Below are 25,956 nucleotides of genomic sequence, written 5' to 3'. Positions count from 1 at the left end.
GTGTTGCCTTACATTTTCTGCATTGTAGCTACAAACTTTTTCCAAACTGCATTTTTTGTTTGCTCCTGATTCATAACAATTTGAATTAATAAAATAATCAGAAATGCAATTTTGAGCTTAATTTTCTTTATATATCCTCCATCATCAGGAAAATGCCACAAATACATGTTTAACAAGACTAAAAACAGGGTTTTCATTGGAATTGGGATAAATAAAAAGTTGTGACCTACATTTAGAAGGGAAAAAGATGGGAAAGCCCAAATGTAAATAAAGTAGGGCCAGGAATCTATTAAAAAAAAAAATAATTACTCACAAACTGGTAGAAAATTAATCGCAATAACTTTATTTATTTATTTTTTTACAGTATTTACCGACCACTTATCTTATAATAAAAACAATATGAAATCACATTCAAAACTTTACATTTGGAACATTTATTCTCAATGAAGGCTGTCAACCAACTACAAAAAAATCAGATTAATTACACTTTTATGTTGTGATTGATCACTAATAATCACAATGTTTTACAAGGTACATTTTATGAAAATTTGTGGCTTAGAAAACAAAGATGTTGACACGCAGTTACGTTAACTAAGTTGCGTTAATTCGAGTTTGATAATCGTGTGCGTTAATGTTTACAGGCCTAAATTAAAGCTAAGGAGTTTTGGAATAATTATTATTTTTTTAGATCTTATAATTGTGATTGGTTTAAGGAGTAATTTATGAAATAGAAAAGTAAGATTTAACTTTACAGTTTTAATCTACTTGTGTGTTTTTAATAATAGGTCTTTCAATTTTAACTTTTTTTCTTCTACTGTCAAGTCAAAAATGAGATAAATAGTAAAACTTGTCTTTGAATCGATTCATCTTGTGTCTGCTGATGTGTTTGTCAGGGTCTGTATGGCAGTGTAGTGGTGTCGGGAGGAAACACGCTCATCCAAGGCTTCACTGATCGCCTGAACAGGGAGCTCTCTCAGAAAACTCCACCGGTGAGAAACACCAGACACTCTAAAACACAAATGTATTTTTTAAGCTACCACTGATTTATATTCTTCTGCTCATGTTTGTGGTTTTCAGAGTATGAGACTGAAGCTGATCGCCAACAGCACCACGGTGGAGCGTCGGTTCAGTGCCTGGATAGGCGGCTCCATCCTGGCATCCCTTGTGAGTTCTCCTGATCATTTATTCAAGCATTTATTTGACATTTTTGTATTCATACATTGTTTTCTGTCCCTAGGGAACCTTCCAACAGATGTGGATCTCCAAGCAGGAGTATGAAGAGGGAGGAAAGCAATGTGTGGACAGGAAGTGTCCTTGATTCGTTACCAAGATCCCCACTACTCCCTCACAGTCTTTGGCACAATGTCGATATTATGAAACATTTGCCTCCAGCCAGGACTCAGGAACAACCTGCTATCTATCGTTCTGTTTTTATTCTCCACAGTATGATTCGATTCAAAGCCCTGCCTGGGAAGAAAAGATGTCCGAACTTTTGTTTAAACGTGTAACAGTCAGTTGCCTTATTGTCGATCTGCTTTTAGAGACCTCGCATTGATTACATCTTGTGGTGTCAAACACAAACCATTATAGAAAACATCTGTGATAAAGAATGAAGCTTGGAGGGCCGTTGTTTAGTAGTGCATGACTGTTTGCTTTGGTGACGTGCTTGTTTTTGCATTTTGGTTGAGGTCATTCCCGTCTCATGTTCTTAGTCTCAAGTCAACTCAAAATGAATTTGTATTTAATTTTCACAATTTTGTCCCATATCTTTTTTTTTTTTTTTTTAAATAAAACCTTTGTTTAACAAAGTTCTGCATTTGTAAGAGCTCAATTATATTTTTTTATTTGTCACAAGATTTTGAAACATTTAAACAAAAAGAAACATTAAATTCTGATACGGACAAAAACAGAGACTGCGTTCTAGCTTTGTTACATACATTGAATAAAAGTATAAATGCACTTTTATTATTTATATTAAACTTAACCAAAACAAGCTTCATCAAGCAGAAAGCGACTTTGGAAACTTCTCCTTTAACTTGAGCAGACTTTGCTTCTCTTGATGTGCTTTTCTGGTCTTTTCCCGGAGGGACTTCTCTATGCGCAGCCTGCAGAAACAAAGCATTTGCAGCTTCACATATTTTTGCAATTTAAACAAAAAAAGTATTTGCAGTGCTTTAAATGCATCTCACCTGACGTGTGGCTCGACAAATAATGGTGTGAAGAATTTCTTGCGCTTGTATCTTTTATTCAAGTACCAGGGAATCGCATACTCTTTGAATCGATACCTGCAGGTTAGAGATGTCAGAATTACTGCTGTGTGGAAGAACTACAAATACATTCTGACAAATTTAAAGTGACAGCATCAAGACACAGCTCAGGTTTTGCTTTAGTGCAAAAGATCTTGTTCTTCCAAACTGATGCAGCTTCTTCTGGAGAGGGGATGTGCCAACGATAAATTGGGTCTGGGTATTTTCTGCTTGCATGAAGGAGGTCTGCAACTTCTTAACACAAAAAAAGCCATTTGATCCATTTTCTGACCGAATTTCCACCTCATTATTTAGAAAAATACACAATATTTTTGTTAATATTTTAAGCTGTTCATTTATAAAATCTAAGTGCAATGTTTTTTCGTATACAAAAATTTCAAATTCTACTTTTGACAAAAGTTTTAAAATCAAATAGACCCTGTATTTAATAAAACAAAATTGTATGATAAGAAAATTCGCTCTAAGCTTATTTTAATAATAAACCACTAACTGTAAAGCTCAGTCATCTGACATGCTAAAAATCAAAAGATGAATGACAAAACTAAACAAACTAAAGCAATATGACCAAAATTGCAAACCATTTTTTTATTTAAAGTATTTTTCTTCAAAGCCAAAGAGCCACAGCAGAGGTTGCAGACCCCTGAATTAGTTGATGTCTTGGTAATCTGGGCTCTAGTGCTGCCACAAACGATTATTTTAATAGTCGACTAATCACTGATTATTCTTTCCGATTAGTCGACTAATTGGGTCATGGGTAAACTGGATGTAAAGCACACATCTTAACCATCATTAGCTTAAAACTAACTAAAAATAGATGTATAGCGTTACCTGCAATAATGCTAGTGTCAATGCTGTAAGCTGAGTTTGGCGGCTGAAGATTCTGGTGCTCATATCTGCAGATGCTGAAACTGATAGCTAAAAACACTGAAGCTGATAGCCAGCTAAAATATGAATTAAAGGCCAAATTAGACTAAAAAACTAGCCAAAACAGCTAGCATGCTGCTGAAATATTAGCTAAACTCCAAAAAGTTAGCCAAACAGCTAGAATGGTGCTGAAATATCCAAAACAGCCTAAAAAAAAATCATAATAAATGCCAAAATAGTCCAAGAAGCTAGCATAATGCAACTTTCATCTTTACTTGGATTCTTTATAATATAAACTAACGACTAATCAACTATTAAATTAGTCGTCGACTATTTTAATAGTCGATTAGTCAACTAATCATGGCAGTTCTACTGCACTCACCACAACACCTGTCCAAACATGTTTCTCCTCCAGGCTCCTGGACGGCCTTTCTCCTGACCTGTCTGCAACAGCCTAAGTGAAGTCTCTCTTTCCCACACTGCTGTGTCCAGTCTTTTCATGGATCGCTCCACCTGTTGGAACACAAATGTATCTACCTTAGCCAGATTCCTCATTTAATACTATCCTTAATTCTAAAAAACAAAACTAGACTCCATAATCTATCATCATCATTGCACCAACCTTCCTCAGTCTTTCAGGACTTGGCATTGGAACTCTTTGTCTTTTTGCCTCCTGCTGGAGTGTGAGTAGCATGTTCCTTTCTTTTAGCAGCACGTACCTGTGTGGCAAAATTAGTGTTGCAGTTAATTCTCACATAGATCTGTACCACTACTACAATCTATCGCTCACCAGAGCTTGTGCAAGTCTTCGTTGCTTTTTGCTCTCAGTTGTTTGGCAGCCCATGGTGCACCTATGAGAACATAAACATTTTAAACCAGTTGAAAACTAATCAGATAAACTCTTATGTACCATCACCAATGTACAAAACCTCCATATTTTTTTACCTGACTTCACTGTGCTCTCTCCCCAGTTCTCTGGAGAGTCAAAGAATTCCTCCAGACCTCTTCTGCTGATGGTTGTGTGCACAGATCGGTGCTGAACCAGAGGGCTGAAGAAGGTGCTACAAGATGAGAAGGCCTGGAGAGACTTGTTCCTGCTGGGCCCAAAACATATATACATGGTGAGGATTAAAGACACTAACGTGGTAAATTTTCATTTTAATATATTTATTGTGATTTATTTTATTTAAGACATGTGTGTCATGTTTATTTTTTTTAAAGGAATAAAAAAAATATAGGCATTTTAGTCGAGAAGTTTTGAGTGCCAATATTTTTAGCTGTTAAACAATTTTCAGAGCATAATATACTAGTGAACGGTTCCTTCATTTAAAGGTTATTCAGATATAACGACAGGACATTGCTATTGAAACTAAATGACGAATTAAAAAATATATTTGGGTTTTAAGAGTCTAATTTATCAAGGTTATTTGTTAAAAACGAGTTTACAAATTTGCTGATAATCGACTTGACGTGTGTTAGCAAAAACGACACGAATTCAAACGGCAAAATCAAGACAGAAAATATTATTAAAAACAGCAACACAGTTTTACCTGTTGAGATTATCCTGGTACTTTGTCAGATTAATAGCACACTTCTGCGTTCCAATCGCCGAGGATAACGTGCACACATTCTGAAACCGCCTGCAAAGAGTCAAAACGCGTCCTACGGGTGAGGACGCCGCCATTTTTAGGAGTATTTCCTTTTTTAGTTTCTTCTTCTTTTTCTTTCATTGAACTGGCCAATGCGATTGTTGCGCGCTGGCGCCATCTAGTGGAAGAAAATGTAACGGAGAAAAGAAAATGTTTTCTTCTCTTTTTTTAAGCCTTCATAAATATGCATAATAATATCTATTTTTGTTTGCTGTCTTGATGTTTTTCCCCTTCTTTTAGGCTAAGCTGTAAAAGCCAAGTTACATATTTTCCATGTACAAAAATGTATAAAAGTGCAGTGTAAAATTAAAAACTGTCAAAAGGTTTAAATTAAATTAAACCTTTTTTAAAGTTATTTATAAACATGCATTATTATTTTATTTATTTATTTCATTTTTTGAAGGTAAAGGGCAGTACAAAAACCTTTTTTTATTTTTAAAATTTAGTTTATATGTATTATGAACACCTGTAAAATAACAATATAAAATTCTAAGTTGTCAAAAGGAATTAAAAATTCATTAAATAAATCAAAAAGGGGGAAAACAATAGTTTGCCCTTATCAAATATGGCGGATCCAGCTTCATCTCCTAATCGACGAATCAGAGCCCGCGTTGTTGGCCGCTCTTCCCACAGTAGCGATGGTGGGGATGAGCGCTCTCAGGTCTGTTGCTGCTTTCGCAGCCAGACTGACCCCACTCAAATCTGGGAGTTCTTCGGCAAATCTTCTCACTCGAGCAATTCCCCAAACAGGCAAAGGTGAGTAATCTTCCCGTGATTAGAAAAATTAGGCGTTTTACCATGAATTTAGTCTATTTCTGTTGTGACCTTGCGCCGGGACTAGCTAGCATGCTAATAAGAGTTAGCTTGTTAGGTTTGTCCGGTTTGCAAGCTGGATACAAACTGTGTTACTAAAAAGCAAATTAACAAATTGTGAGTAGGAATTTTTGCATATGAGTTCCGGCTATAGTTACTCTCAAATTTGTTGGTTAGTTGAGTATAATGAAAATATAGTTAGTGAACCCTTAGTGAAACAAAAACGTACCTGCTTTTATTTGTTATAACTCATTCATATTCAGTGGTAGTTTTCCCACATGTTTATTTACTTATTTTCTAATAAATGAATCATCCTCCAAATTTGTGATACTTTTTATAATCTATTTGTTTATATGTTACTTTTGACAGCTGTTTGGCATGATCTTTGTTTTACAGTTGCTATTCGCTGGGGTCATGGAAAGAAAATGTTTGTCATCAAACCCTCCGACTACTACGACAGGAGATTTCTGCGTTTATTGGTGAGTACTGAAACATCAGCTCATTTGAACAAGTATCTCAGGGACTGCACCAGCACTTTATTCATTTAGAAAAAATGAAATTTATTCTACAATATTCTTATTTTAAAAGAACAAAAAACAAGTTTATCATTTTTTGTTGTATTTCTGATACTGTCAAATATTTTGTGGCCCCTATATCCCTATGACGCTGTTTTCTTATTTATAAAATATATGCACTTTGTTTGATCCAAGTGAGGATAGTTAAACACTAACCTTTCCAGAAATAAGTTTCATATATTTTATAAATACTGCAACTACACAAAACTGTGCTTACTTTGTTATCATCACTTTGAAAATAAAAGTGGCATTAATTTTAAAAGCGAGTGGAATATTAGATGTAAAGAACCTTTTAAAGACCCTCTCTGATTAAAAGCTTGTTTTTAACATGTATTTGTGGAATTTTTCTCTTTAAAGTGGGCTTATAATAAGAAAATTAAACTTACATTTCTGAGTTTGTCTTTAATCAAATCAGTAGCAGAAAAAAAAAATCCAGCTTGAAAAAGTGTGTATTTGTGGCGTTGAGGGCTCCTCTCCATTCTGATACCTCCACTTACAGACAAATTGATCCCTGTATATCTTCATTTTCTTCTTTTGAGTTGGCATCTGGCTTAAAACTGTACGGCTGGAAAGCTCCAATATTGCTCACCATTTTGTTGCACCACTATTGTGAGGTTTTGAGGGTGTGAGGCGCTGTAAGACAAGAGTGTTAACAGATGGGTGAGGGCAATTGGGGCGGTGTTGCTCAGTGCTAATGGTCCCTCCTCCAACTCGGAGGCAATTTTTGAATGAACTCCTGTCACTGTGTCTTAGAAAACTAATAAAAACGGCATAATTAGAATTGAAAGAACAATGAAAACGCTTTAAAATGCATTAATAGAAGATGATCAAAGTGGGTCTTTAAATTAATATTTTCTAGAGGCTTTTACACTCTTAACAGTATCATTTTGCATATATTCCTGTGGTGAAATTGATCATTAACATGAATATTCTTCGTGATTTTTTTGTTTGTTTGTCTTTCAACCTTTGTGAATCCTGTCATTGTGTTTGAATTTTGACAATATCTACTTTTTTCCTCAGCAATATTACACCCTTTTGACTGGTATCCCTGTAGCCATCATCGTCACCAGTGTCAATGTCTTCATTGGTAAGTACTGATGTCTTCTCCTTCTTCTAATATTGCTTTGTTTAACTGATTCAGACCTAATATCACTGAAAAAGGTGAATAAATAAGAAAAATGATCAAACTGTATTCTGTAGGTGAGGCTGAGCTGGCTGAGATTCCTGAAGGCTATGAACCTGAACACTGGGAGTACTACAAGGTTTGTTGCTCTATCTTCTTTATTTTGTTATTAAAGTGATTTCTCTAACATCTTTAAAATGTTCTGTCATTAAAGCACCCCATCACCAGGTGGATTTCCAGAAATCTGTATGACAGCCCAGTGAAGGACTATGAAAAGATGATGGCTGCAATTCAGATTGAAAAAGAAAAAGCAGATATGAGGCGAGTACCGATGGTTTGATGATCTGAATTCCTCATTTTACAATAACTGTGATGATTAGTCACAAACATGAGCGTCCGCTAATTCACCTCCTGTTGGCATCTACAGACTGACACAGCTGGAGGTGCGGCGCCAGATGAGGGAGAGTGGAGATGGTCCTTGGTTCCATGTTCCCACCCTCAACAAGGAGCTCATCGACAACAGTCCAAAGGCATCACCTGACAATTAATGAGGACGCCGTTTAAAGTTTTTGATCAACCTCACTGTAAATTTTTCTCTGCGTAAATAAAGTATCTATATGTATTTTTTTTTTCTTTCTATGACTTCTCTATTTCTATAAACTTTAGTTTTAGATTAGCAATTGTATAAAACAAAGGAAAATTCAGGGATGTTGTGCTTAAATTATTTAAATGGATTAAAAAGAAGCACATTATTAGTTGACCTCCTTTCAAAGTCACAGGTCTTTAAGTGCAAAATCTCAGAGTACATTTAAGTTTACTTAAGATGTTGTGTAACATCTTTAAAGACACTACACATTTGTAAGTCAGAGGATCTTTACTTTTACATTAGTTCCTAAAATCAAATTTATGTTTTTGGCAATCAACACCTCCATATTTTGTTTATCAAGTCTTGAAATTTGCATTTTATTTGCATTTGATTATTTTTTTTAATTACAGGGTAACTTATTTAAGTGTATGTTCAATCTTTGACCCGTTTTATAATCAAAACAGTTTTTATTAATTAAATAGGCAGTTTATGCTATAAATTAGCAAGCATTATGAAAAAAACAGCAAGAAGCAAAAGTATAACAATGGTTTTTACTGAGTATAAAAATAAATAGTGAACACCTGTTTTTAACTTAAGTGGAGTAATTATTAAACAGCATAGTGTTAACATATGTGTAACTTTACTGGCCCGATGACCCTTGATGTTTTTGTTTTTGCTCCATCACGTGTGTTCTCTGCTATTGATGGTTTTTACGTTATAGTAAAATGTAGTTCAATATTAATATCAATTTAATTAATTTATTTAATTTTGACACAATTTTATAATGGCATAAATTAATTTGATTTGATTTACAACTTTCCTCAGACAGATCAATCTGGTTGGCTAGTAGGAAAATAAATCGATCTATAGATGAATAATTACTCCCTTATATGTTTACTAATATAGATTACTTAAGTTTAAAAATCTATACATAAATGAAAAAAACTGAAATAATGATTATTAACATTTTTCTTTAATGCCAAAAAGCCTCATGTAATCCCAGAGCCTCAGGTTGCAGGTCTGCTCATATTTTGGTAATGAAGACAGCCGTCCAGTAGGTGGCAGCACCTTGCAGTAGGCAAATATACACACACACAGCCATCGTATTTTTATTTCAACATGCATTATTGGCTTCATACTATGGACTAACAGTGGACATTACATTCAAAATAATAAAAAAGTTTCCTTCAATTAACATTTTGTGTGCACTAGATACTAATTTGTGCACACAAAATGCTACTAAATTGCTGTTTTGTGGATAAAAATTAGCATTTTGTGCTCAACAGTAGTTTTTGGCCACAAAATACTAAACTGTGAACACAAAATGCTAATAAATTTCTGTTTTGGCCACAAATTATCCTTTTGTGCACAACAGTATTTTGTAGCCACAAAATGCTACATTGTGCACACAACATACAATTTTGTGCACACTAAATGCTAAAAAATAAATACTATTTTGTGTATAAAATGTAGCATTTTGTGCTCAACAGTAGTTTGTGTCCACAAAATACTAAATTGTGAACACAAAATGGTAATTTGAGCACAGAAAATGCTAATAAATTGCTATGTTATGGCCACAAATGAGCTTTTTGTGTGCAACAGTAATTTGTAACCACAAAATACTAAAGTGTGCACACAACATACAAGTTTGCGCACACAAAATGCTAAAACAAAATGCTTTTTTTGTGGATAAAAATTAGCATTTTGTGCTCAACAGTAGTTTGTGGCCACAAAATACTACATTGTAAACACAAAAATGCTTAGTTGTGCACACAAATGTTAGTAAATTCCTAAGCGTTGGCCACAAATTAGCTTTTTGTGCTCAAGAGTAGTTTGTGGCCACAAAATACTAAATTGTGAACACAAAATGGCAATAAATTGCTATGTTTAGGCCACAAATGATCTTTTGTTTGCGCAATAGTAATTTGTAGTCACAAAATACTAATGTATGCACACAACATACACATTTGTGCACACAAAATGATAAAAAAAACATTTTGTACTCAACAGTAGTTTGTGGGAACAAAATACTAAATTGTGATCACAAAATGGTAATTTGTGGATCTCATATTGGCATGGTCACAAAATTGTAATTTGTGCGAGAACTTTTTTTTTTTTTTAATGTCATGTCCAACGCTCCATTTTCTTGTTAAATTAAATATGTCTTATATCGGTTTACACAATTTTAAAAATACAATAAGACCAGGAAAAAAGAAGAAAATTTGCTTTAAAGTATGTAATTTCTGTTATTCCCTGGATATATATATCAAAACCCCTGCTGAGTTAGAAGTCTGCTGAGTTTCTGAATCATTATCGGAGGTGGGCGGGGCCTTCCTGGTAAACTACTCCTGTGAGCAGCGCGGCGTCACCGCAGCTCTGTAATTTCTGCGCACATTTTCGGTGAAGAAAAAAAATCCACAACAACAGGCCGGAATTTCTCCCCCGTGCCCTCACCTTCGTGTCTGGCCCTCCTAAAAAAACCCCGTGGCGTTTTATTTTTGCGCGTCACATCCCCCTGGCGCGAGGAATGTAGCGACGGAGCGCTTTAAAAATAGCATCCTCTCCTCTGACAGCGCAGCTCCGGAGGCTCCGCGGCACTGTGCTGCGAGCAGCAGGAATGCGAAGATGGCTGCAGACTTGGGAGAGCTGCTGGTCCCTTACATGCCCACCATCAGAGTCCCCAGAACCGGAGACAGGGTCTTCAAGAGCGAGTGCGCCTTTTCCTTCGACTCCCCCGTAAGTGTCTTGTCTCTTCAGAAATGCCTCGCGCTCAAGGCGCGCGCGCGCCACCCACGTATTGTTTTGTTTGTGGAGGGGAATGTGCGCCTCCGTCTGCTGATCAACACACGTGAAGCAGATATGCGCGCGAGTCCATGATGTTCCCCTTCCCTCGTCAAAGAAAAAGGAAGAAGAAATGGGTGCACGCGCGCCACCAAACATCATTTCAGTTCATTCTGGGCCGTAGTGCTTTTCAAAATAAAGTTATTCATAAAAATAGCTAATATGAATATATATTGTTGTATATTTTGCCTTTATTGATATTATTAACCTATATTATGGCTTTGCAATTACCAATACCCTGCATTGTTTTTGTGGTCCAATATAAATTAAACCATAAATACAAAAAAATGATGTTATATAGTATTTTCTTCTACATTAAATTGAACAATGATTGCCAATAAATTGTACATTTTAATTACATCAATAAATAAACATCACCCTTATGTGTACTTTTTAATTCTTTACACAAAACGACAAGTGCAGCATTAAAAAGATTATTACTATTATTGTTTAACATACTAATCATTTAGAGATCAATATTCTTGAACTTCATCAAATATTTTGGGTCATGAAGCTTTCCTCCAATACTTTCCCCACTGGAGCCATTTTTAAAGGTGACTCAGCTGTCTGGAGTTCATCATGCTGGCCTGAAGACTGGTTTATTTTTGTCTTTGCACTGTTGAAGCTCATATGTCACTCTGGGCCACTTAAAGGTGGCTTATATCCACGCTGTTTGCAGATTTAAGTTTAATTTGAAAGGGTGCTTTCTACTTCCTCATCGCCTGGCAGCCCATATGTGTGGAGAAAGTTATTAATGTTAATCGGAAAAGGTGGAAAAGTTGTCTGAAAACCATAATGTTTCTATTTTTTAAGTTTGTTATGTGAGTCTGTGTATCCGACAAAAATCTAAAACCACAATATGTTGTTTCAAAATGTGTGTCTGTAGGACAGAACATAGTCAGATTTTTATAGTTTGTGTTTTAAACTTGAATGAACCTCAGAGAAAGCATTGAGCCCTAAAAACTGAGGTTTTAGGGATAGCCTGAAGGCCATATTATGTCTTTTTAATGAAAAAAATGAAACTAAATAAACATTTTTTTTGTTAATATTTAGAAAAAAACTTTGTTTCATATGTTTTTACTTGAGAAAAGTGACATAACCATTTTTTCTAAGACATAATCATGAGAATGCTGCAACAATTAAGTTACTTTGTCTTGAACTAAACTAAACATTCACATTCTGCTAAAGAATTTTTCACCTTATATTTTACATGCATGGTTTGCACAGTATTTGTGAAAAGATACAAGCATAAATGTTGACTGAAAAATTAAAGATGCTGGAAATCTAATGTTTTTTTTAATTTGATTTTCGGTTTAAGGAATGAGAAAATAATTTCCCACCTTGTGCTGTTGCTCAGTGTTCCTGTTTGTTTTGGTTTGTAGGAGTCCGAGGGAGGCCTCTATGTGTGCATGAACACATTCCTGGGCTTTGGTCGAGAGCACGTAGAGAGGCATTATCGCAAAACGGGGCAGAGTGTTTACATGCACCTGAAACGCCACGTCAAAGAGGTACGTTCTCATACTTCCCTGTTTATTTAATGCTTCCTTTCTTTAAGTTAAAGAACAAAATCCCAAATTAATTTGAATTAATATGAAGAAAATTATCTCACTGCACCACAATTGTTTACTCATTTAAAAAGTTAATAAAACTGAATTGAAAATAATGTTTTTGGTGTTTTTAACATGTTCTTGTGCCATTTTTCTCACATATATAAAGAAAAATAAGCGTAAAATTGCATCTATGAGTTTTTCTCTATTCAAATTATTGTGAATCAGGAGCAGATGGAAAAATTCAGTTGTAAAAAGTTTGTTGTTTGTGATGTAGAAGCTACTACGGCAAGCCTCAAGCGCCCTGCTCCGCTCCATAGGCATCCGCCTGTAGTCAAACAGATTCATGTCTTTGTTTTCCTCATCTGAGCAAAACTGTTTGGCTGGATAGTTTTGTTATTGCTCGCTATTTTTATTTCACTTGTAATTTTACTGTGGGGTTGTGAGGGGCTGTAAGCTACCAGAAGAGCGTGTAAACAGATGGATGATGGGAAGTGCGCCGGTCCCGCTCACAATTTAGAGGCAAAATGTCTAATAACCTCCTGCAGCTTTGCAAAAAATGACACAAGTTTTTAATTTTTTTGGCTAAAAATGGCATAATCATAATTAAAAGACAACTGGGAACACTTAAAAAATATATCAAAATTGTGATGTAATTGCTCTGCTATTTGCTTTGTTTATTTTACATGCATGGATGTTAAACTATATTATAAATCTGAATATAAATCACATAAATAAGGTAGGAACAAATAAATATAGAATGTAAAGTTATAATTATTTTTTTGCTAGTAATAAAACATGCAGGTATATAAATTGAAATGTCCAATAGATTGCTGCTATTATCAGATAATCAGAATATTCTGTTTACATAATCATTTATTTATTTTCAATTATACAAAATATTACAACAACATAAAAAAAACATAAAAAGTGGGTGTAGGAAGATTAAAAAAAAAACCCTCGTCGGCTTATAGTAGATCCTCCACCTAATAAAACTTTAAATTTAACATAATATACAATTAATACATTTTGACTTCACACATCTTATTTTAAAAAAGAAAACAAAACTAGTATCTCAAGAATTCAGGATTACATTTAGATTATTGTAATAAATAAGCAAAGTATCTACATCCAATTTAGAGATATGAGAATCTAAAAACGCCGTTTTACATGTTTCAGAACACTTAATTTTTTTTAAAACTGCAAACATAACATCACAGATTTCCCGAAGGTAAAACCTAATAAATATGAACATTTCACTGACTATTTATGAATCAGCTGTGTTTTGATGACAAAACTTACAATATTTATTAGAAATATATTCAAATACATCTTTTTCAAATGATAAATCGTTCATTGTGGTCTTAAATTGTCAATCTAGTGAGCATTGATTGACAGACTCCAGGGAAAAACCCTTTTGTTTTGCAGATATTTTGCAACTATAAATGTAAAATAGACCAGACAAAAGGGTTTTCATAAATGAAATAATCAGATTATTAAGGATAAATCTGGAAGTGCTTATCAGGTTTCTCAAAATCAGATGGCTGCATGGTGTTTTCAAAAATAGTTTAACGCTATTTATAGGCTCACTTGAATAATCTGATTACTCAAGAAATCAGATAATTATTGAATTTTTGGGGGTCATGCAGCTGGGATAAATGTACGACTATGTTACATTTGCAGTGGAGCTTAGACAAAATGCTTTGCTAAACTGTTACTGGGTGCATGGGGTGCAAATATTAATCAATATACCATCAATAAGTGACAAACAGTGAAATATTACTACACAAAAGATGACTTTTTATGGAAAGTTTTGCAAATTCAGAGGATTTTACTTTAAAGAATAACTGTTCTGAACATCTTGAAACGTTCTTTTTCCTTTCCTGGAAACTACAAATGTTGTTGCTGTGATTTCTTATTGGGTCTTAAAACACTCAAATCAGCTGTTTTTGTAAAGAGCTGCTGGTTCCATGCCTGGAGCTGGTCAGAAACAGCTGCTCGCATTCTGCTGCCTCTATGTCTGCTGTTTTTCTTTCATGTGAGTCCACTCAGACTTCAGTGTGTCAGCACTCACAGTCTTCCAGCTCGTCTGGCCACCGCTAGTGTCATATGGGTCCAGGGAGTTTCAGCAAAACCGACACAATTATGGGTCTAGAATGATAATTCAACACTTCATTTTCAACAAATTTACTGTTTCACACATAAAAGAAAAATAATCTTTGAGTCACTAAATAAATATATAAATAAAGGGCATTAAAACAAATTACAATAAGGAGGAAAAAAATACACTTAAGCAATAAACATTCATTTAAAAAATATTTCTCTTTAGACGGATTATGAAAAAAAGATCGAAAATTCAATTGAAACATTTTTCAGGAAATTATATTTCTCTTCGGTTGGATTATGAACAAAAAACTTTGCAAAAAACTATTTAATTAGCCTCTTTCATACATTTAATGTTTTTTCTTTCTCGTTTTCATGCAGAAAACCACAGGAGCTGCAGGCGGTGCAATCCCCAGACGAAGAAATGGAAAAGTCTTTCTAGGTATGTTACTCACTGGTGGAAGAACTCCTTATTTCTGTTAACTTATTCATTTCTAAAATAAATGCTATCTTTTTGAAAGAGGGGTTTTAATTATTATTATTATTATTTTTTTTTAGCAGAAATTGTTTGAGCTCATAAAATAATCCTGACATATTATATTGAGATGGAGGAAATTTGTTGATTTTGGTTCATTTTGAAAGAGTTTTAAAACCTTTTTTGTCCAGTTGCCATAGTGATATGAATGGGTTTATATTGGATCTAATTTGTTGGTTGTGATGCATCTTGTTGGTTTTTCACTCTGATCCTGCTCAGACCCACATGTGTGGAATAAATGCAGTTTTTCTTTACATTTTTTTGACATGTTTAATTCAGCCTCGGCTGTTTGCTTCAGAACTGCATTTATCCTTCAAACTCATATTGTCAAGAAGAACAACATTATTTAATTTTGTTGAACTAAAGATTTTTTTCAAACAATTATTGATTTATTGAGCACTTTTCTTGTTACTGAACACCTTAAAGTGCTTTACATAAAATAAATAATAAAAACAAATACATAAATAATACAAAAAAAGCCCCCCAACACACATTATATGGAAACAAACAGAGAGAATCAGGCAATGAAATATTTTGATACATAAGGAAAGTGTAAAACCTACTAAAAGCTAAACTCAAAGAATACATTTTAGATTTTTTTTCCTTAAAAACCTCCACTGTAGATACAGATGAACCATTCTGATGACTAAAAAGAAGGTCCAATTTGGATATTTTTTTAATAAACCAAAAAAAATAAAATAAAAAAATAAAAAAATGACAAGTTAGTGAAAGTGGAGATGTTAGAACTTTTCATGGAGATGGAAAAATAATATCAGGTGTTTCAGGTTTTCCAATGCAAATCGTCTTTTTTTGTGTGTTCTTAACATGTTCTTGTAGCATTTCTCTCACAGTAAACGACCTAAAACATATTTTACGATTAAAACTGCATTTCTGGGTATATATTAATTCAAAGTGCATTGGATCAGAAAACCGGATGCTTGAAAAAGCTCAGATTAATGATTCAGCTGCTGAAATGGGCGAACCAAAGTCTCTTCTCCGGCGCACATCTTCACAATTAGGAGCGCCACACATGATGAGAGTTCAAACGTGCAGGAGCGAATTACAATTCTAGCTCAATCTGGCTAAAAACTGTACGAGTGGATTGATCCAGTATTGCTCACTATTATTTTTGCACCTCTAAAGTTAGCTTGAAGCTATAAGCTCTCAGCGACGGGGACGGGTTGCTCCGAATCAACAGTCCCGCCCACAACCCAGAATTGTATTTCTAAAGAGCTAATGCCGCTATGCAAAAGTTATGTCTTAAAATAATGATAAAGACTTTTTGATTTTGGCTAAAAGCTTCCTAATCCCTAGGAATTATTTTATAATAGAAATAAATATAGTTGGAGTGAGATTTTGAATCTGCAAGGTTTCAAAGACCAGACCCAGCTGTACACCGTCACCACTCTGATGGAAGAACTGAAGCAGAGGGTTAAAGGAGATGCTTTCTAAAGTGCAAATACATTACAATAAATTAGGGATCCTGTCAAAACTCAGTGAGTGTGATAAATACAATGTTTCACTTCACAGATTTTCAGGATGTTATGGTATTGGGGTGATGGACACACCTCATTTTGTGTTTTCCATGTTATGGTCTCTCTATGTTTTGTGTGTATTACTTATTGGAGCCAAAACCAAAGATTTTTAAAGAAAAAAAAATCAATTTCAGCATTCTGTGGGTATAAAAAGCTGAATTTTACTAGTAAATGATTCCAAGTTTTTGGTTCAAACAGCCGTGAACACATAGATGAGCAGGGCCACTTGGTCATAGCACCTTCAGGTTGGTAGTGGGCAGTTAGATGTTGCAGGTGAACTTTGTGAGTCTTAAAGTGGAGGCTTTCCAGACAAACTCTTCACAACCAACTCCAACACTTTGATGATTGTTGACACCAGGACACTGCTGTGAACATTTGCAGGACACAAGACTACGTGACCTCGACAATGCAGCAATGGTCTAGGTCTTGTTCACTAATGAGTATCGGGTCACCTTGCATAGAAATGATGGTCATCAGCATTGCTGGGGAAGGCGAGGTGATCATGGTCCCAAGGGTTTGCTTTGGTGGAGGAAGTACAACAGTTTGGGAAGGCATTATCCCTAACTTTCTCTTCATGGAGGATACTGCTCCACCACATGGTGCTAGGATTGTCACAGCTGGACTTCAGGAAGTGGGAGTGCCTCATGGTGCCTCCTCCTCATGGAGCAGGTCTGGTAGTAGATGAAGCAGAGACGGGATAATTGGACTGCACCTCCAAGTGACCTGACAGGATTGAATGTAGCACTTGTGGAAGAGTGGAACGTCTCAGAACATCATGATGAGGAGTGAGGAGCATAAGACGCTGCTGTCAAGCTGTAGCACTGCAGCAAATGGTGGAAATACCTGCTATTGACATGGTCAGAGTTTGTCATTTGGGGATATCTTTATCATTGTCTTATTTTTTGGGTTAATATTTATAAAAAATAGTGTCTTTTCTCATTCGTTATTAGTGATATCAGTAGGAACTTTTACATAATTGATAAAAATTGAGACAAAATAGGAGAATTGGCTAATTGTGTTATTAACAGGGCTGAGAATCGATAAAAATATTAACTAATTAATCGCAAATCTTGAAAAAGTAATTGCAATTAATTGCTATTTTTTTATTTGAGCATTTGCCAGCCACTTATTATCCTAATATGAAATCAAATGCAAAATTGTAAATTTAGAATATTTATTTTTAACCCTTTGGAACCTGACTGCTTATTTGGTATCTTTTTAAATAAGCACAACCTCTCCTATGTTACACTATCTTTATTTTGTCATTTTTCCATATCATATTCACACACGACACATAAAGTCATGCAAAAACAGAAAATTCTATCTGGAAAAATTGGATTTATTTTGCTGTGGAAACCTCGAAAATGTTTAACAAACTGTTTTAACAGCATAAAAAAGAAAGTTTTAATTATAATTTTATTAAAAAAAAGCAAAAACAACAAGAATAAAATTGTCAGCAAACTAATCGACATGTTTTTGAATGAAAATACAATTAAATCCAAGTTAAAGTTACACAAAAATTAAAAATTTCTCACTGCTGTGTATTTTACATTTTTCCTGGAATTCTGTTTTTTTTCAGCTTTTTCTTTATTTCTCATAAATGTTCCCAATAAGTTTTTGGGAGAAGTTTGATCCATCTGGATTTCAGATCAGCTCAGCTGGAATCTACACAGGTGGGGGCGTGTCTTCTTTAAAACTGTTGCCCTTCGAGGCGTCGGGAGGCGGGACTTTCCACAATTCAATGCCGGTGCTCGTTTAATAAAATCTAAATCACAGAATATTAAAAAAAACCTAAAAGTTTATTTCAGACAGTTTTATTATGTTGATCTCACAGCAGGACGCCTGAGGGGGTTAATAAATATGAGTTATTATTTATTAACCACGTGTGTTAATGCGTCAACTTTCACAGTAATTACACAACTTTAAGTGTGTGATTGAATAGAAAACACAACAGTTGCAGCTCACTTGCAGCTTTCACAGTTTCTAGTAGTTTCAGGTGAACTCCTTCTCTACATTGTGTTATTGTTTCCTTCCTGTCAGCTGCTCCTCTGGCTCTCCTTTACCAAAAGTGTCAGATATTTCCTAGGATGAACCCTCTCCTCTTCCTGTACTCTAAATATAACCCATATATTTGTATCTGTGGTTGGTAACTGTTCTAAATCAAAGCCTTGCCAACCCCCCTCCCTCCACCTCCTCTTGGGGTTGGGGAGAGGCTGGTTGGTTTACGCGTGGGGCTGCCTCTTGTCAGTCACCGGCCCCTCAGCTGCCACCGGCTGTCAGCGTCCAGCCGAGGCTGACACTCGTCTAATTCAGCGATGACGCTGGTCGCAGAGAGCCAGGTGCCTGATGGAGCAGTGTCTTCCTGTGATTGATGTCCCTGTTTTTGTGCTGTTCCGAGCCTTAAGCTGTCAGCTGCTGTGCAGTCTTTCCCATCAGCCCCCGTCTGGGAATGTTTTATATAGTTAGTCTAATATTTAAGTAAATTATTTGGTCGAAATTGTTCTACATTCTAATACTAGGGAATTTTGTTTGATAAATAGAGACACTGACATCCACATTCATCATTTATCAAGTCAATTGATAAGTTTAGACTTTTACAGCCAACATAAGTTTGCTATTATTAAATAATATTATTATTACAATTTAGCTGAAGTTTTTTTTTCATAGTTTTAGTCAGATTTAGATTATTTAGTTATCAGTGAGAATGAACAATTGACTATATATGAGAATTGGACCGAGAGAGGGTGATGTCACCCATTTTTAAAAATATATTTAACCTTTATTTATCCAGGCAAGATAGAAAAAAAAATCCTTACTTTCTACTGTGGCCTGACAAAAGGTAAGGCCTTTAGAGAAAGGGTTACAGGAGTCGCATAAAACAAGAACAAAGATAAAAATAAAACAGGAATAACACAGATGATCATTAAAATAATTAAAATAATACAATTATTACACTTATTAGAATCATTAAACTAAGTTACAGCAACATTTTCCTTTTAAGTGATCATTTATTTGCGGCTCTAATCAAATGAAGTCAATTTAGCCGCCGTTTTTCTTGCCATGTAGATGGCTCCATGTTGGAGCCAGATGAGCAGTGGTTGGTCCCTCTGAGTCGTCACATTTTCCCCTACCGCTCTGGCTTCTTCCTACCCCAATACAATTAGTCCTCCAAATGGTGAGATATGGAAAGCGTTCCCGCCAGCGCTCAGAAAATACATAACAAAACCGTTTTTATACCTTTAAAAAGCCGTGCTAAAGCAAAACTAACATCTTAATGTAAACTTCTGTGCTCTGTGAAGAGATGTTCTACTTCCTGTCTGGAACAGAAGTGGAGAGCGCCCACTTAGTCCAGTTCTCAAATACAGTCAAGGTCAGAAAAAGCAAAAGTGTTTGTTTTTGTGTATAAATGTATTCATACATTTGCAAATGTTTGCTTTTTACTAAATAAAACATGCACACAAAGAGTTTTATTTAACATTCTGGCTGTCAAATGTTTGCTCAACTTCTTCATAGCATTGGGTTGGCAGGTTCTGTCTCTAAGGGCCAGTTTTTTCTCTAGACATCACTGGCCAGCTCATCCCTGTCTCTGTCTGGGACGTTTTTACCGGTCTGTTTGAGCTGTAATTGCAGGGGACCTGGAATTGATTTTTATACTGTTATTTCTGTCTTGAAAGAGAAAGCCAATGGGAATTAAATGTAGATTACAAATAGATTCACAGGACTAAATATGCAAATGTTTGTCCTAATAGGTTGGTTGACTGAATACATTTAAATTAACGCCAAACTAGCGCTCGGCTTTCTTAATTAAAAAGATTTGAAAGACATTTCCTTACAAATTTTTTAGTAGCGTTGGGGGGGAAATATACGGTGGCCCTGAAGTACAAAACAAATAAAGATTAAAAATCAAAACAACATTTCAAAAACTAAAATATAGTTAAAAAAACACAACAAAGAAAAAAAAAGACAATAAAAAGGAAATGTTTCAGAATGCGGAAAGATCAGAAAGGTCACAATTATGGGATATCACAGTTTGAATGATGATGATTGTTCACCTTTTCCACCAGAAGTTATTTGGCAGAAAACAGAAAGATCTATTCTAAATAAGAAAAAGAGTAAAGTAAAGAAAAACAAACTGGAGTGAAGATGATTCAACGTTTGTAATAGAATCTGACGTTGACTTAGAGAAATGAGGAATGCTCCTCTACAACCTGAGATGAGTTGATGTATACATTTAAAATAGGTCACAGTTGGTTGAGGAGCAGCAGTTAGGGATGACTCAATGGAAGTCCTATTCACTGATGAGTCACGACTCTTCTTTTGGCAAACTGATGAGGCCAGATCTTCTGTTCGGTTCTGATCTAATGAAGGTGATGACTTAGATGCCTAAAGAAAACACATTTCCACACTCTATCTCTGATGACTCTAAAACATATTTGTAGTTAAATGTACACAGCAAACCAATAAAAGAAACTTTCTAGAATATGGAGAGAAAATAGACTCCGATTTCTCCGAATTCTTGATTTGAGCATACCTTTGTATTTGTGCGTGCATAATTCTTGATATAAATATAAAGTTTTTGTGCATAAGTAAAATAAAAATACAAGTTACACATGCACAAATTAAAATTACAACAGCTTGAAGCTAATTACAGACACAAATCTTTAAAAATAAGTCGTAAGACTTATTTCCCGTCTCACAAATTTGTGGGAGTGATGCGTTTAAATACCACTAGAATGCTCGGTCATCAGAGTTTTCTTATCAGCCGTTTTGAACTTAGATAATAAATAATATCCGGTGAAACTTGATATTGACTTGCTTTAACAGATAACTCTAAATAAGCATTTTTACCCCTTTTAAAAATAAAAATATCTCCCAGAACCGATTGCTTCCTCTATGCCACCCCGCCCCTGACGGAGCCTCAGGGCTACGGGGGTCTGTCCCAAGAACTAGTCACAGTCACAGAGATAGCAAGTGGTGCCGGACCCTTGGATAAACCATAAAACGTATTATATGAGTTACAAATCAAGAATTACGCACTAACAAATCAAAGTGAGTCTATTTTCTATCCATACAAGAAGCTCTAATCATGAAAACGTATGCATCAGCAGTGATTTTGTATCACGAGTTTGTGTTCTACGGTTGATATGTGGTTTTGTTTTTCCTCCTTTAAAGATCTAGAGCTTAACCGAGATTTTAATGGTGAGGACTTTGAATATGAGGATGAGGCCAAGCTCGTCATTTTTCCAGACCACTTCGAGATCCCTTTACCAAACATTGAGGAGTTACCCGCTCTGGTCAGTGAGTCCCGGCGACACGTTTTTGTGCATGCAGATGAAGACGGTGCATGAAGTGGCTTACTGTCCACAGAACAGGCTGGTCAGGAGCTAAGAGAGCTGCTGCTCAACTGTTTTGTGCTTAGATCTTAGCTTTGATGTATTATTATTTTCTTTTTTTTTGCATGAAACAACAGAAACTGTTTTTTTGCATGAAACAACAGAAACTGTAGTTTAAATAATTTTGCATGGGTATTTTCCTTTTTTTGCACTGTTTAAGTAGAATCACACCTTTCGTTTTATAGAGAAATCACAGCAAAACTGTGCACGCACCTCTTTTATGTATTTATTTTTTTGTCCATGTCCACCTAGGTGACGATTGCCTGTGATGCAGTTCTCAACGCGCCGTCAGCTTACAAGAAGCAGGAGCCCGAGTCCTGGGAGGAGGAGATCCAGGTCTCCAGACACGCCCGAAGCCTTAGACAGCTGGATAACGGGGTTCGGATCCCACCCAGGTAAGACCATTCTAGTTTCTATAAAACCAGAAACTTCTGCGTCTTCTACAAATGACAAAAAAGGACTGAGAAAAAGTAATGTTTAAGACAAACTTCACAAAAGTTAAATAATTTCAGAATAAAATAATCATGAATCCGTGATTAGACAGTGAAGTTCTGCTGGAATGCAGGTGAAACGTAATTTTCAACCTTTTTTTATGTTTCTATAAACATAAATACTGTTTTTCTCAAAAGACACTAATTGATTGAAACATGCACATTGCTTTTATTTTGGAGGTTTGGTACAATTTTCTGGAGGGAAAAGCAATCTTTATTAAGTTCTTTTTAAAGAAAAAATATTAGAGACATTTGTTGCAATTAAAAAAGTTTTGTAAAAAAGTAAATATTGCAGATATGGTAGTTATATATGTGATTACTGCAAGTATACATGTATCTGTACTTGTGTTTTAGTGCGCAGTGTAGAAGTAGGACTAGATCGGGGGTCGGCAACCTGCGGCTCCGGAGCCGCATGCGGCTCTTTGAGCGCCCCCTTGCGGCTCATTGGCGCTCTTACAAAAATGTTTGATAATAGTAAGAAATTTTAGAAGGAAATATATTGTAGCGATTTGGGTGGGAGCAGAACCAAGTAGATGACTGGCAGCTTTGCTGCCAGAGATAACTCGTATCCAATACATTGCACGAACCCAAGTGCTTGGAGTAAGAAGCGCACATACAGGTCATGCTAATCAGATGGTGTCAACATTTTGATCACCTTTTATTTTACAGCACAGAACCACAGAACAGCCGACACTGTGAGGACCCTCACTCATACACACACCACTCTCACTCATGGTGCCGGTAAAACACTCAAGTCCCATAATGCAACACAAGAACAGACACTAACTCCACCCACTAACAAGGAACTATTTCTAAATTAACAGTCAGGCTGCCACAATATTTTTGTTTTAATACGATTTCTGTAGGAGGACAAACATGACACAAACATCCTTTACGTTTTCCAGTTGTTGTGAGATGAGTGTAGATGCTTCCACGCCGTCTGAGTCAGCGCACAGCAGAATTCCTGCCCGTGCGTCTGGAGCGCACGTGAGCGCACGTTGCTACGCGGGTTTTGAAGTCGGGTCACGAGCTCCACGTACAAATCGGCACGCATTGAGCGCGCTGAATCTTCAATCCGGTTCAAGATTTCCACGCACAGTCGCGGCAGCTCAGAGCTGTAACTGTGCGTGGAAATCTTGAACCGGATTGAAGATTCAGCGCGGGAGCTGCTTGTGGGCGGAGTCTGCTTCAAAGCACAGAAGTACCAAACGTGATCACGAAGGAGAAATGAATCATTACGGTTTGTGTCCGGTCAGGTTAATATGACACCAAGATGAGATGAGCGCTAATGAACAGTAGAAGAAGAATAGAAGAAGAATCTCCTCCCCGCCACTGCGTGCGTGACCGCGCTGCTCCGGTGTGGATACCACCTGCTGAGCGCGGCGATGTGCAGGTCTCATCCACCGGCCGCGTGCGGTGCGTGGCGGGGAGGAGATTCTCCTTCTATTGTATTTTTACTGTTCATTAGCGCTCATCTGCATCTACAACAGGGAGAACCGAAAGTAAAAGTGTTGAAAATCCCCCAAATCTTTCTGAAGACTTTTGTTTTCACAACTCTGTCCTTTTAAATGTCTGACTATAAGACTCACGCGCGCTCCAGACTTGGAGGGCAGGAATTTAGGTATGCACGCGCTTATACTGACTCTTCATTGAAAGTGTTGATTGACGCGGCCAGTGTGGAAGCACCTTAAAGGTGCGCGTTACATTTTTGTGTTTTTTTTCAAATCCTCTAAATAAAATAACATCAAAAATCGTATTTCTTTATTGCATTTCTTTAATTTCATCAAAGCAATGAAACAAACGGTAATTCATTCATATTGTAGTGATGGTCTCAGGCACGCTCAGGCTTGCTGTCTGTCTGGCAGCGCAAGGAATTGTAGGTTACCCATTCTTTTGCCTGTCTGACTGGAATTGGATTTAAGTTTGTGTTTTCCTCAATGTGTTTTGTTGTCTGACTGTTGAACATTTGTTGAACATTTATGATTTTGTCCTGTTATGTTTGAATTCTTTCTGCACCTGGAGTGAGAATGAGGGAGAGACTGATCAGGACCCCCCCTCGTTATGTCATTGAGGGATGTCAAAATAATAGCTCAGATGTTCGTTTTTGAGGCTACTCTGCTTTTGTCAGATAGTTTGACGCTGAAATGTCTCACCAACTTGTCACGAGGCTCAAAATGAAACTTATATGACACAAAGACACTGAAACTTATATGACACAAAGACACTGAAACTTATATGACGCAAAGACACGCAGCAGGAAAAATAATCCAGCAGGAAAAATAATCGTTTATATAATCATATAAATGACACATTTTCCACGTGTTACTTACAGTGTAAGACTTTTATAAGCCGTTTCAAATTATGCGGCTCCTTACATATTTGTTTTTTATTGTATTGGTCCAAAGTGGCTCTTTCATCACATTGGGTTGCCGACCCCTGGACTAGATCAACCTTCATCTACGGACCCACTTGTGGCTCTTAGGCTAAATAAAAATAAAATAATAGTATTACAGTAAGAGTTACTAAACTAGCATTTATTTACTTTTGATTATTTATACATTTATGGCTGAAGTGCTCCTCAAAGATAAACCATGTAAAAGTTTTTACATTCCAGCTGACTTGAAAAGGTCTTGTTTGCTCTATATTTTCTCCAGAAAACACAAATACTAATCAAAACTTTGGTAAAAAATCCGATCCTTTATTAGTTTAAAGCACATATTATCTTATGCTGTCCAGAGCTGCACTTGAAGGATCCTGTCTGGAACAAGGCGTCTTTTATTTTGAAAGGAAATCATATGAGCTTCTTTCAAACCTAAAAAAATAATTTCACATGTTGAGAAAATACTTCTTTTTATATTTCTGGTTTTATTCATGCCACAAAAGAAACATAATTCATATTAATTATTAGAAAATACATTGTAATGAATGCACAGCAGAATCAAAGTAAGATTTTAAGTTTTGATCAGTAGAAAACAAGCCTCTTTTACAGTTAAAAGGTGCAGACCCCTGGATTGCCATAATTTTTAATTATTTTGTCTACAGAGTACATAATAAAAACACTTTAAAATAAAAGGACTTTAGTACTTCAATACAGCTGAGTTTAAGTTAAAATTTGGTTTTGTGAGTATAAAATCAAAAACGCTCAGTCAAAAATGAATAAATTTCAGAGCTACCTTCTCAAGTCTGTGCTTTTTTTCCCTTTTTGGTCCATCAGTGGCTGGAAGTGTCAGAAATGCGAGATGAGGGAAAACCTGTGGCTCAACCTGAAAGACGGAGCGGTTCTGTGTGGGAAGTGGTTCTTTGATGGGAGCGGGGGCAACGGCCATGCTCTGGAGCACTACAAAGAAACCAACTTCCCGCTGGCAGTCAAACTGGACACCATCACCCCGGACGGAGCAGGTCTCACATCAGCTGCTACGAGGACACAGAAGCTTTTTTTTTTCTTAGACAAATCAGCTTTTAAATCTTTGTAAAAAAAAAAAATCATTTTAAAAAAGGGCTTTTTTTGCCTTTAATTATAGGAAATTCGATGTTACATGCAGACATATTTTTAAATGACAGATTTATTGGAGATATTTATTGATAGAAAAAAAATCTGAATATTTTTTTTCTTCATACACTTAAAGAAAAAATC

General features: G+C 35.8%; 4 protein-coding genes across 10 annotated transcripts in view; 3 read left to right on the top strand and 1 right to left on the bottom strand.

The window, feature by feature from the left end:
- Positions 1-1,610, top strand: part of actl6a (actin-like 6A) — a 12,525-nt gene extending 10,915 nt beyond the window's left edge. The window contains exons 12-14 of the mRNA XM_024278767.2: positions 894-989; positions 1,078-1,164; positions 1,238-1,610. Coding sequence (XP_024134535.1) covers positions 894-989; positions 1,078-1,164; positions 1,238-1,318 — 264 coding nt within the window. The 3' untranslated portion in view covers positions 1,319-1,610. The remainder of the gene's footprint in view (positions 1-893; positions 990-1,077; positions 1,165-1,237) is intronic.
- A 161-nt stretch (positions 1,611-1,771) lies between these two features.
- mrpl47 (mitochondrial ribosomal protein L47) lies at positions 1,772-4,857 on the bottom strand. Of its 2 annotated transcripts, none has more exons than XM_024278770.2 (7): positions 4,682-4,857; positions 4,077-4,225; positions 3,922-3,982; positions 3,754-3,850; positions 3,514-3,644; positions 2,190-2,285; positions 1,772-2,105 (listed from the first exon to the last, which is right to left on the bottom strand). In XM_024278770.2, the coding sequence occupies exons 1-7, from the start codon at positions 4,813-4,815 to the stop codon at positions 2,000-2,002; spliced, it is 774 nt and encodes a 257-aa protein (XP_024134538.1). In that variant the 5' UTR covers positions 4,816-4,857; the 3' UTR covers positions 1,772-1,999. The 2 variants fall into 2 exon arrangements, with proteins under 2 accessions (XP_024134538.1, XP_024134537.1); XM_024278769.2 differs by having other exon boundaries at positions 4,077-4,228; positions 4,682-4,856.
- A 472-nt stretch (positions 4,858-5,329) lies between these two features.
- On the top strand, positions 5,330-7,913 carry ndufb5 (NADH:ubiquinone oxidoreductase subunit B5; the record flags this gene model as incomplete). The annotated part of the gene is given in 6 exon segments (XM_024278771.1): positions 5,330-5,536; positions 5,990-6,072; positions 7,189-7,255; positions 7,369-7,430; positions 7,506-7,612; positions 7,719-7,913. Coding segments are annotated over 6 exon segments (558 nt in total). The 3' UTR covers positions 7,840-7,913.
- Positions 7,914-10,189: 2,276 nt separating this feature from the next.
- Positions 10,190-25,956, top strand: part of usp13 (ubiquitin specific peptidase 13) — a 41,637-nt gene continuing 25,870 nt past the window's right edge. For all 6 annotated transcript variants that reach the window (XM_024278761.2, XM_024278760.2, XM_024278759.2 and 3 more), the window contains exons 1-6: positions 10,190-10,613; positions 12,101-12,226; positions 14,750-14,810; positions 21,611-21,732; positions 22,084-22,226; positions 25,537-25,721. In XM_024278761.2, coding sequence (XP_024134529.1) covers positions 10,503-10,613; positions 12,101-12,226; positions 14,750-14,810; positions 21,611-21,732; positions 22,084-22,226; positions 25,537-25,721 — 748 coding nt within the window. In that variant the 5' untranslated portion in view covers positions 10,190-10,502. The remainder of the gene's footprint in view (positions 10,614-12,100; positions 12,227-14,749; positions 14,811-21,610; positions 21,733-22,083; positions 22,227-25,536; positions 25,722-25,956) is intronic.

The sequence above is a fragment of the Oryzias melastigma genome, linkage group LG4 (assembly GCF_002922805.2).
Source record: "Oryzias melastigma strain HK-1 linkage group LG4, ASM292280v2, whole genome shotgun sequence".
NCBI classification, from domain to species: Eukaryota; Metazoa; Chordata; class Actinopteri; order Beloniformes; family Adrianichthyidae; genus Oryzias; species Oryzias melastigma.
The sequence above is the reverse complement of the archived record's forward strand: the minus strand, read 5'-3'. Positions and strand labels throughout refer to the sequence as shown.

Coding starts and splice junctions, on each gene's coding strand:
- mrpl47 (XM_024278769.2), bottom strand. CDS start 4,815: ATGGCGGCGTCCTCACCCGTAGGACGCGTTTTGACTCTTTGCAGGCGG. Junction 3,851..3,921: donor GAAGACTTGCACAAGCTCTG/GTGAGCGATAGA, acceptor TTTGCCACACAG/GTACGTGCTGCTAAAAGAAA. Junction 3,645..3,753: donor GTCCTGAAAGACTGAGGAAG/GTTGGTGCAATG, acceptor GTGTTCCAACAG/GTGGAGCGATCCATGAAAAG.